At 40.8% G+C, this 12,561-nt stretch overlaps 1 protein-coding gene across 23 annotated transcripts in view; it reads right to left on the minus strand.

Moving 5' to 3' along the window:
* TCF4 (transcription factor 4) overlaps positions 1-12,561 on the minus strand; it is a 340,184-nt gene that overhangs the window by 31,141 nt on the left and 296,482 nt on the right. For 18 of the 23 annotated variants that reach the window (XM_079784804.1, XM_079784818.1, XM_079784802.1 and 15 more), the window contains 4 exons: positions 7,312-7,379; positions 5,886-5,964; positions 3,405-3,481; positions 572-775 (listed from right to left, as the gene is read on the minus strand). In XM_079784804.1, coding sequence (XP_079640930.1) covers positions 572-775; positions 3,405-3,481; positions 5,886-5,964; positions 7,312-7,379 — 428 coding nt within the window. The remainder of the gene's footprint in view (positions 1-571; positions 776-3,404; positions 3,482-5,885; positions 5,965-7,311; positions 7,380-12,561) is intronic. The other 5 variants (XM_079784800.1, XM_079784819.1, XM_079784815.1 and 2 more) reach the window with 1 other exon arrangement.

Below are 12,561 nucleotides of genomic sequence, written 5' to 3' on the forward strand. Positions count from 1 at the left end.
ATGTTCATAGGAGCATTATTCATAACAGCCAGAATGGAAATAATTCAAATATCCATCACCCGACGAAGATAAATACAATGCACACAATGAAATATTGTTTGTCAACACAAGTGGATGACACTCTGGTATATGATAAAGCATGCATAAACCTGGAAAACACTGTGCTAAGCTGGAGAAGCCAGTCAGAAAAGATACCACATGTTGTATGATTCCATACATTTCACAGGAAAAACCTAGATTAGGCAAATCTATTGACAGAAAAATTATATCAGGATTGGCAAGGGCTGGAGGGGTTGGGGGGAGAATGGAGAGTGACTGCTAATGGCAATGGGGATTTCTTTTCATTTTGCTGGGGGCAAAGTGTTCTAAAATTAGACTGTGGCAATGGTTACATAACCCTGTGAATATACGAAAACACAGTGAAATGAAAGCCTTAAATGGGTGAATTGCATATTAAGTGACTATACCTCAATAAAGCTATTTTTAAAAAGGGAAAAACAGCAGCAATAGTGTTTATAATTGAGAATCTAATTTTATACAGTAACTACAGTCTACGAAGTTCATCACTTACCATGAGTGAATGTCTGTTGGCTGAAAGAAGACCGGTTCCATACCCTGAGCCCAGACCGCCCATTGCTCCATTATGAGAAGGTCCAATGATCCCATGCATGTCCCCGTGACTGCCAGGCATAGCGGTGGATGGGCCCACTGCATGATTTCGGAGAACATGAATAGCATCATCCAGTCTTTCTAAACGATCTTCAATCCGGCTTTGCTGTTGGTTAATAAATGATGTGAAATTTGATTTAGTTTGAAATGCGTGATTATGTTACTTAAGTAAAACTTGAGTTCACACACACCCCACTTTGAGTTTCTAAATGTTTCCAATAAAGTTTATTTCCTTAAAATAATAAGAAGAATAGCATCCTTCCTAGACAACTGGTGACAAATGTTAATGTTATAATAATAGTGTTATTTTTCATGAACAAAGTAAATTCAGTAATTCTTCCAGGACATTTGGATGTACACATGCTATACTATATTGCATTAGCTTGAAAGAGAATTTAGATTTACTTTAGAAAAGAAAAAACATTTATTGAATTTAAGAAACATTCTGACAGGCATTGGTGAAAAGATTTTTAAAAATTAGCAATGAAAAGGTGACCTATTTATAGCTCCCCAATTAAATTATCTTCTTGAAGGTATATTCCTTGGTTTCCTCTGTGACATATGATACAGTGCTAACTATCAAGTCAGGGATGGGTAAATACAAACAGACAGTAATTTCTTTAGTACTATTGATTTTCACCTGTGTTTCTTGCTATCTCTTTTCATCAGTGTGTACGTATGTGCATGCGTGTGTACGTGTGTGTGTGTGTGTGTGTGTGTGTGTGTGTACAGAAGGGAGTGGGACTCAAAGTAATCACAGAAAAAATTTACAAAAATTCTGTTAACCAACAGGGTATGAGATTTCACAACTGAAGAATCACAAAGAACTGAATTAATGTTTACCAGAGCTTCTAAATAATTTCAAAGTCCTAACTATAGTATAGAATTCACTCCCTTATACAAGTATATGATTAAAAACTAATTTAACTTTTTTTCTCATCCCAGCCATTAGGATCCAACTTGTCTGCAACTAGATAATGTCTGTACTGTGGTTTTTGGTGAAGAACATGGACATGTAGTTGTATATTCATTCTTTCCAGTGTGATAAATTATGATATCAAATACACATCTGCATAGGACTCTCCAGTGTATACTTTAACATCTAACATCCCACTGGGCCCTCATTCTACATGAGTGAGGCAAGCAGGGGAGACAATATTACCCCTTCCACATAGACGTGCGAATGGGGCTCAAAGAAATTAAATGAATTAATTAATCAGTGTCACAGTACCAGGAAATGATAAAGTCGGGGTTCAAATCTAAGTCTTTTGACTTCAAACCTAATGTCCTTTTGTACTACAACATGCTTCAATCCGCTCTGCTTTTCAGTGAGCTGTGCAAACAGATGTACCAGCTTTACTGTATGAGAAGAACCATTTCTAATTATTCCACCCTGACAGGAAGAATGTGTGTCTAATACACTTAGTCTATGGTGCAGAGCATTCTGGTTAGGTGGCCTTTGGTGTTACAGGACCTCCCCTAAACTACTAGCATGGCTACTAATATGACCTTGGAAAAGTTGTTAACTTCTTTGAGTCTACGCTTCTTAATTTTAAAAATAGGAATGCATACATATATACACTTCCAAGTGTAAATGTAAGCATGAAAAGGAAGAATACATGTGCCTACCATCCTTCCTGGCTCACAGCTTCCTGGAGGAGAGAGCAGTTTCTGCGTGCGAATCCCCTCTTGAGTGTTGAGAATTTAAAGGAACTAAAGCTGTAGTTCACAACTTTAAACCCAGTCTTTACAGTTTTATAGTTGGACAAAGCCCAGTTTTGATAGATGGGTCCCAGAGAATAAGTGATGGAGGTAAACACTGGCTGCAGATTAGTGGGGCTGGGTAGGTAGTGCATATGCCGTCTCGCTCTGTGGTTGCGTTTACCGGCTAAAATGCAGAGTTGGATGATTCATACACTTCAGCAGGGAGAGAACAAGGGGGAAATATACCTCTGTATTTTTAATTTTAGATTTTCCTTAATTTAAATAGTAAGCCAGAAGAGAAGGAAACCCTGAACCGCGGACAAGACAAAGTTAAATGAGATAGATAGAGACATGTATGCCTTCTTCCATGTCACCTCAACAAAGGGAAACAACGCGGAAAGACTGATGAGCTCCCTGCTGCTACCCCTCCCCCTTTGGTTCACACACAGCCTGGATACTGCACTGAGTGGTGGTGTTTCACGCATATTTCCAGTCCCATCGCTGAGACCTGAGAAAGCCTAGAGAGTCAGACACTGAATCCTCACCTACTTATAATATTAACTAGCCCCATGCAAATGTTCAGCCTTTGCCTACTGGAAGAGCAGACATGCACTGATATTACTAGGTATCTATGAGAACCAAAGTGAACAAGGAAGTAGTAGTAGGCTTCTGATTCCAAGATCAAGAGGAAAATGCCTATAAACGTGTTATTCTGGGAAGCAGAGCAGAGACACACAGGATCTACAAGTGTTGCAGTGCACAGCTTAGCCGGGACTTCAGCAGCTCATCTCAGGGAATTAATTTAATCACCGGCAGGGATCTTTCCCCAGATGGGAAGGGGCCACTATCCTTCCAGGATTTTTAATCTTCTATCTGGTCCTAGATCTTTAGAGCCCTGGGCTTACCCGGCTGCAGTATCTGGGTTACAATCTCCAAACAGGAACAAACACAGTCTAATCTTGGAGTGAACTAGAGGCAAAAAGAGAAACAGGCTCTGAAGTGGCTGGAGCAGAGATGAGCAGAGGACTTACCAAGGAGTGCAAGGGTCCTTCATAGTTAGGAGATGATGAGGCCTGCCCTCCATTTCTAGACCAAACAGCTGTGCCTGCTGATAGGAACAAGGGAATTACAATGTGATCGACATCATGGTAAAAACAATCCCACCAACACTTCAAACAGTTCTCTTAGCCGCAGCAATGCTGATTTCCACATGGCCCCTAAGGTGAAGCTCCCACCCAAAAATTCTGGGGCACAGACTTAACCTTAAACATCTTAAATGTAAAACATGGAGACGTTACATAGACTCAGAATTCTCTCAAGCTTCCTAAAAGGAAGACTTTTAGCTAGAGAAATGATCCTTTGAAGAAAACTGTTACTACATAGTCAAGGTCCTTTTAAGAGTGCAAGGGGCGGGGGGGGGGGGGGGAGGGCAGGGGCTTTGTTATGCCTCCATGCGAGGCCAGTTTGTTAAACCAAAATTCTGTCACCAATGAAAAACAGCTTTGTGACTTGGTTTTAAAACGATCCTTGAGAAGCAATAAGCCTTCAGAAACTTTTTAAGGAAATAAGATTAGTTGGCAGGGATCCACAGAACCAAAAATTTAAAAACTCAACATAACAACAGTAATAAGTAAGGAGTTTCTTCTGAAGAAAATAATTTTTTTTTATGATTCGCTAAACCTGCAGGTAAAGAAAGATGCCTGCTATAATAAATATTACATGTCTAACATCCTCCCTTTAAATTTAAAATAATATGCACTCGGAATAGAAGATAAATAATTCAAGTAAGGAAAATAAAATCTACGATTTCACTGAAATCTCACGCCCGACCCAGTTAGCACTTTAAATATTCATTCTCCTGTCATTTCTGGGGGTGCATGTGTGTGTGTATGTTGATGCTAAATGAAAATAGAATATTTTGTCCAATTACTTTCAGTGACAGAATCTGGACAGAGCTCTCAGTGTGAAAACGGCAACCTGCCCCAGGTCGACATCCTCATGAGCCCCTTCCCTGCTGCCAGGCGGTCTTCCAGGAGGGCGTACCAGGGCCTCGCAATGGCCTTACGTCTGGTCTTTCCCTGAGAGCACCCTGCTCAGGTTCAGAGTAGTTGGGGCGTTTTCTGGCATGATTTGTGCACCACAACTTTCGGCGCCCCATTAACCTGGAGTGCAGGGGCAGAATTGCGAGCACCCGGATCTTTGCTCTCCGGTATTGCTATAGACTTAACCTTGAGCATTAGACTAAGATAGTGGTTCTCAAGCTTTATCAGACTCTAGAATTTCCCCCCCAAATTATAAAATAGACCACATTAGAGCTGTTTTGCTTGAAACGGGGCACATGGGGTTCTTTGTCCCGGCTCAGACCCCTCCTCACGGGTCTCATGGGATGCTGCCCTGTATAAGGAGGCTGGTGGTCACTTTCCAGAGCTGAACAGCATGGTACGCGCCGCACAGTGCTGAGCGCCCCTGGCCTTTTCTATCGTGGGGAATGCCTCACTGCTGCTGCGGCATCCCCTTAATATCATCTCTGATTCTTCCCCGTTTCAACTCTGTCTCTCTGGGCATTTGGACTCAAATGTCCAGCTACCCCTCTCTATTCTGTGACCGCCCCCCACCCCCATGTCAGTGGAGGCTTGGGAAGGCTGATATCAAACCCGGCCTAAGCCAAGGCCATCGCCTCCGGAAGCTTGGGGTGATCTGAAACCAGGGAGCCAGGTTGTGGCGGGCCCTGTGAGTGCTGCTATAGGGATGGAGGAGGCAGCATTTCGGCAAGTGGCTCGCTATAAATTACAGGAAGGTCAGGTTTCAATGAGGTACAGATGTGACTTAGTTTTGTGTCAGAAGCCACCTGCCCTCTTTCCAGAGTGCGGAGATAGGCACCAGGCAGGGCCTTCTGGAAGCACTTATATTGGAAGGGCAATGAGCCTTTCAGATGGACCTCTGCTTTACTAACATAATGTAAGAACTTATATTTTATTACCTGGAGCCACAGTTCATGTAATTTGTTATTTTTAAAGGCAAACACCCCCTTTTGCTCCCCACACTTCACAATTTATTTACAAGATTATGGTTTCCTCAAACATTCCAATTACATGGACTTCAAAGAGGGAATGTGGAAAGTCTAAAATTTCTGTCGGAAAAGATCCTCTTGAATAATCTGTATTTGATGACTGTACAATCATGTTCAAGGCTATCTGTACTACCTGGTCTCGTTTGAGATGTTTTATTAGAACATGCTATTCTGTGGCGTATCTTCTAAAGAGCCAGGAAAATTTTCAGAAGTAAGTTTCCCATATGCCTGTACATTTTAAAAAAACATCTAATTTTTAAGAGAAGTTTGGGTGTCAACGACTGTGCCTTCACGGGGCAGGCTGTCTCTCCCACTCCTTTCTGTCTGTTAGGAAAGGGTGTGTGAGCCTGTGGAGGGAGGGCGTTTCCCCTCCGAGTGCCGGGAGCCCAGGGGGCAGCCCCTCACCAGCTGGCACTGTGAGGCATGGGAGCAAGGACAGTACCTGAGAGAGAAGGCGGAGAGCCAACAGGAGTTGAAGGGTTGGATGAAAAGCTGTTGTTAGTGTGATCTGGAGAATAGATCTTAAAACAACGGGGAGAAAAGAAAACAAATCCTCATTATTAGGGACAAACAATCAACAACTTTGTCAATTGCGAAAAGTATCCATGCAATTCATTAAAAAATTACAACTTACAAAATACATTTAGCGATCTACTGCAGTAACAATACGTAACCACTTTAATTTTTCAAAATCAGAATTACTGAGGTCATACAGGATAGTCGGAAAAGACCTGGACTGGAGGTCAGCAAACTACTTCTCTAGTCCTCTTCCTCCCACTGCCTCCCGTGGCTGCTTGGCTGTGAGCAAGGCACAGAGATACACAAAGCCCACCCCCACTCCACAAAACAGGCCAGACCAAGTCATCCCTAAGATTGCTGTCCAACTCCCTCTTCACAATGATTAAGGCATTTGATTCCAAGACATAAGAATGCCTAGATTAAATAAAAACGTTTACTTGGTAAAAATGTTAAGAGAAATCCAACATATTTTACACTCCTGATGGTACAGAAAAACCAACTGAAGAGATAAAATGTAAGAGCACCAAATCTCCATTTACATTTGCAAATGACCATACGTAGCTTTTGAAGACAACATCAGGCACCCTCCCCTCCCGCGCACAAGTAAGGTGTGCCATTGTCACTAGTGAACGTGCAGGACACCTTCCAGTCTAGCCTCTTGGCCGTGGGCAGGTAAGGCAGAGAAGCCGAGTCCCCAGGTGCCAAACGTGTGACCGTTTCCCCTAGGCCAGTGATGGGTAACCTTTTGAGCTTGGTGTGTCAAACTTCGCCAAAAAACTGAGCATAACTCGGGTAGTGTGTCACTTTGAGGAAAAAACTAACTCCAAGACTCTAGTCGCAAATGTTTCATCCTCAGGAGCAGCAAATGTTTCATCCTCGGCATGCGGCCGCGTGTCATCAGAAATGGCTACGCGTGTCAGTGCTGACACGCGTGTCATAGGTTCGCCATCACTGCCCTAGACCTCAGTTGAAATGCCTTTTCTAAAGTATTTTAGAATTGCCCCTTGCAAAGTCAGTCTTAGATGATTAAGGAGGGCCTATATGACTTTACAGAAAAATAAGAAATCCAGATAGAAAATCTATACACCTAAGGGCTCTGAGAATATCCGAGAACCTTAACCAAGTACCACTGAGCAGCACTGAGGAGACCAGATGGAAGAGACCAGCCAGCCAGGGAAGCTGCAGAGCTCTCTCTTCAAATTTTCCAGCGATCATTATGCAAGAAAGTGAGCATTTCCCAAATCAAAGCTATTTGCCATTCACTGTATAAAACTCCACATGTCCACTTCTGATTAAAGTTCAGGCCTCCACAATGCTACGTATGAAGTCCAGAGTCAATATTGCCTCACCGAAGCCAGTGCTTTCCCCAGAGCATCTCCAGTCTGGGAGCTGCCTGCTGCTCCGCTTCCTCTATTTGCTGCAAAAACAAAAGGCAGAATATGAGAAACCAGGCAGTGAGACGTCTCACAGTTTTCTATTCCTGGTCCATTTACTTACAATTTAATTGCGTTTTTAATGCTAATTATGACACATTAATTTTTAATTAGCATTAATTTGTTTGCTGAGGTAGATGTCAAATATATTCATGTTACATTTTCTACAGATAAAATATAAACCTGACACCTTGGTTTAAAGATATAGTCTTTTAGTTGCTATAACCTTCAGGCTTGTTACCTAGGAGTGTGTAGTGGTGAATGCTAGTTCATTGCTAAGAAATAGACAGTACTTTCAGGTGTCTTAAGTCCTCAAAGTTTGGCTTTTCTTTATATTTTAGACAGTCAACTGAATTCTCCTCAGGCATAATTTACATCTCCTTTGAAATAAAAAGAGGTACTCCTCTCAGAGTTCCACAGTAAACAAAATCAAACAAAAAAATCTATAACAGGCCTAGGAGAGAAAATATTTTCAGTATTTGAAATAACATGTATTCTCCACACATTTAAGTGAAATTTTAAAAATTTGAACTGTTGTGCTACTAGAAGTCAGCATGGCCTCAGATTCTGGAGATAAAATCAGTCTACATAATCATGAAGCTATCGCTCCATCTTAAACACTGGTATTTTTAATCTACAAAATAGATGAACAAAGAGTGCTATTAATAAAAAGCCAGAGGTGCTAGTGCATAATTCAAAGCCAGCTCTATTCAGCAAGTGACTTTGAAGGCAATTTGCCTTTACACAATGGGACAGCCAGTGTTCCTCAGAGGTCTTCAGTCTCAGCACAACGCCTACGTGTGCTATGCTACAGTCATCAGGGCCTTGACATCAGCAAATTGATGTTGTATTTAAATAAAACCTATTAAACTCCAGCGGAAGATATTTTTCAATACGTGGTGAAATAAGAAAACTGATTAATCCAAGCAAAACTTTATTACACAAATATATATATATATATATATTTTAAATTTGCAGCCCTATCCTTGACCCAAGAAAGCAGCTTTTTGGCAATGTGTTTCCATGTCCAGTCTGTGAAGTGGAGTAGAGCTCAGACCCCAGGGGTCAGCTTCTCCCCTTCTCCAGGTTTTAATTTCACGCTCTTGACCTCTGCTTAGCACAGTTGAATTCTGCTGGCTATTTTTACATATTCACATGTTGGGTATGTCAGTTAGTGGTCTTTTGATGTGTGTTTTATTTGATTAACAAAACCCACCCCCATATTCATGTGTTATTACTCAACTTGAAAGAACACTGAAAGATGGTAAAACGAACACAATCACCTTTGGACAAGACATTCGTTTTCATTCCACAGACTCATATGGAAACTGTATCATTTAAAAAGTTGCTGACATTGTCCTAGAAGAAGTGAAGCTGTAATCTGTAATTTCCAGAGGTAATTAAAAGGCTTGTCTCTGATCGGCTATTAGGACTAAGGATTTTAAGTGGAAGCAATCTTTGAAATGGGGGTCTGACATCATGCTGAGCCAGTGGAAGGAACTCATAGATATCAAGAGTATTAAAAATTCTTAGTATAGCCCTGACCGGTTTGGCTCAGTGGATAGAGCGTCGGCCTGCGGACTCAAGGGTCCCGGGTTCGATTCCAGTCAAGGGCATGTACCTTGGTTGCGGGCACATCCCCAGTGGGGGGTGTGCAGGGGGCAGCTGATTGATGTTTCTCTCTCATCGATGTTTCTAACTCTCTCTCCCTATCCTTTCCTCTCTGTAAAAAATCAACAAAATATATTTTTTTAAAAATAAAAATACTTAGTATAAGAGATAAATTAAATTTTATCTCGAGTGAAAATTAAAATTGTTGTATTAAGGAGTTTTGTTTTTTTTAAATAAAGACAATTCTAAATAGAAAATAATAAATATTTTGGAAACATAGAGAGAAGTAATATTTTCCAGCTGGTATTACCATAGTATTTGGATATATATAAATTTTTTTTTCTAGAAATTCATATATATATATATATATATATAATTTTTGTAGAAGTAACATTATCATATATACCTAAAATTAGATTTAGCAGTCAAAATAATTTGTGATGTCTGCTTAATTACAAAACATATCTTCATGATATGTAAGTGCAAAGCCACAATGGAAAAGTTACATTATCTAAAAAAGAACTGAAACCCAAGTAGTACAAGATACTGCTTCAATTACAGATAACATTTGCTACCATTGTGGCTTTCAAAAGATTAATTCTTCCTTTGAACAACTTTAAAATTAAGATAATAAGTGTTTAAAAATACCTTTTCATGAAACCAAACAGAATTGAAAATCAACAGAAATATTTTAGGAACATTAAAAAAGTTAATTATATGTAACACACACAAAAATCACACTTTACAAGAAACAAGATATAATTACTATGATCACATTCATACTAAACTTTATATTAAGTGCCTGTTAAACAGAGGGAGATGTTAGGACCTAGGAGGTAGAATAAAAAAATAGGATCAACTCCTTACCTCACGTTGTCATAAAAATGATTCCGAAAACTAACAGGCTACTCATGGAGGCCAATGATAAGAATAGACTATTTTTAATATGCAGCCATTCCACCTTGCAGCGGCAGCTGGAGTGAGGAATCCAGGGCTTAAATTTCAAAGCGGTTTACTGGGCCAGTTTGCCCCCTCGCTTGGAATGCCTTTTGTTCTGTTCCAGGAAACGTTGGAGAAGACACATTTTCTAGAGTCCCTGAGCATGTTAGGCGACATGGGTCCTTCTGCTAAGGCGTTCTCTTTTTATTTGTGTGACTGATATGTCAAAGGGCACAAATAATCAGACAGTGAATATAGCATTAATTCTCAAAGTTATAATTTATTTTATATTAAGTAATGGGTCATGTTTAGCCACACTCACTTCTAATTAACTTGGTGCTTATCAAATCCACCTTGTGGCTTTGATGTAACAGGACTTGATTACTATTCTAGGCCCAAGTTCTTGTCAACTCGTATTATGAGCAATTACCCAAGTGCCCATATGACAAATAAAGATGAAGACTATTGCCCCTATTTGATAAAGACTGGGTTGATTTCTTAAGATATTTTAGCTCTAATCAATTTTTCTTGCTCAAGAGTAAAAAAGAATCTGTCTTTAAGCAGGGTTGCAAAATAAATCTGAGTGGAAGATGAGCAGTGATTAAGAGGAAGTGTAATTCTGTAGGAGGATTCGGCACTGCCAGCCACCCGAGCACCGTTCAGCTGGCTTGCGCGCAGGTGCTGTTGCTGGCTAGACATGGAGCAGAGAAAGAAAGGGGTTCCGCTACGTGCGGACCACCCTTGGACTCAACCTCAGCTTTGGGGAAATGGCAATTCCCATTAGAACACACCCCCATCAAAACACCAGGAGGAGTGGTGCCTGGGGACTGACTACTGAAAATCAGAATTGCGAAAATGTTACCCCTTTAACACACACCCATAACCTCAGGCTGGGAACATCACGAAGAAATAAAAGGAATGATAAGTGTACTTTATAGTGTATTTGCCTGAAAGAAGATGACTGCTTTAAAATTTAGTTTTTTTCTGAACTATGTGCAAGTGAGCCTCATATTATTAAACTATTAACAGCATCCTAACAATGGCATGAGCTTGACTATAAAGACGACACAAGAAGGAGCATCTCCAGCACTCCTCCAGAATCTAATTTTATAATTAAACCTCAAATTTGGGCTATAACGCACTAATTTTTAGCACGAGGGATTTCTAGAAATTCAGGGGGAAAGTTGGGCCCCGGGACAAGTGCAGGAAATGGACAAGAAGACTTAAATCAAACCAGTTTACTGTTTTCCGTTAGTGGACTTTGTAACTGTGGTGCCATGACATTGCTGGATGAAATTCGTAAACTCTCATGCTCTGTGCCTGTCCATCACCCAACTCTGTTTGAAGGCTCAAGATTCTTGTAAAAGACAAAGCGAATCTATGTGACGACTCTAATATAAAATAACCGTGAAGCCAAGTCCCCAAGGGGAAATGGACATGTTTCTGCTAGAAAAGCCACATACTCAAGTGCTTCATGTCATACAAACATGCCATTAGAAGTGAAAGTGGTAAGCCAGATTCATTCACTAACCAGAGAGATATATTCCAGGGTGGTCTTTAACATATGTTGTATTAAATCCATCTTGGTAGTCTGTTCCTTCAACATTGTTTGGTTTGAGGTTAAAAACATGGGAAATGCCTTGTATGAGCAAGCAGGCCAGTTAAAGACCAATAAAGCAATAATAGTTACTGTAAGCATTATACGGGTTGAACGGCCAGTTCCCTCTGAGGGTAGGGGAGGGTGTACAGCCCAAACAACGAGAAGTCACACCCTGGGAGTGGAAAGAAAGGGTACCTCCCAGGGGGGAACTGCAGCTCTCTCCTCCCGAGAAGTGTCAGCAGTGTGTGTGGTAGAGTCACCGCAATGCTTTTGAGCAGGAAGGGCTACTGGGTATCGCAGGTAGGAAGGAAACACGTATATAACAAAATGTATATGGCTGCTAGCCTCTATACATTTCTATCCTCTACAGCTGGTATTTAATAACTTACTATACTTCCTTCTCTGAGATACACTCAGCAGGATAATACTGAGAGGGTTTAGGAATAACGTTTGAAGGGCTTGGTATTGGTAACTCCTGAAGCCCTCAGCCTCAACTTCTCTCCTTAACTGGGTGCTCCATTAGTTAACTAACTTCTGTGAACCCATGCTGTGTCCCATGCATTATACTCATACACGTCCAGACCCCTCTAACTCAGAAATGTCCGGTGTAATCTCCAGAGTTTGCTGGCAAGGCTTCAGAGGAAAATGTGAATTCTGTGTAACAAGTGAAATACTTTCGAATTCTTTCAAAAATCCATGGATGAATGTGTCACTTACCAAAAAAATTCCACCATTAATATAACCTAAGTAAGATTTATCCTTCTTAAGGGTTTCTCAAAAAAAAAAAAAAAATGACACTGAGAATTAAAGGGGAAAAACAAACAAACAAACCCCCCAAGAAACAATGGTCCTTCCTCCAAACCAAACACAGGCCATCCGAGACCCCAGCGAGCATCTTCCATCTCTGAAATGCAGAGAACAGAACTAGAGGCCAGGGAGCCTGGCTCCAGAGAGCCTGCCTTCCAATAGTTCTAGAGCTTTCATCTCACGCCACATGCGCTCTGCTGTCCTATGGT

Source organism: Cnephaeus nilssonii, assembly GCF_951640355.1.
Source record: "Cnephaeus nilssonii genome assembly, chromosome: 11".
NCBI lineage: Eukaryota > Metazoa > Chordata > Mammalia > Chiroptera > Vespertilionidae > Cnephaeus > Cnephaeus nilssonii.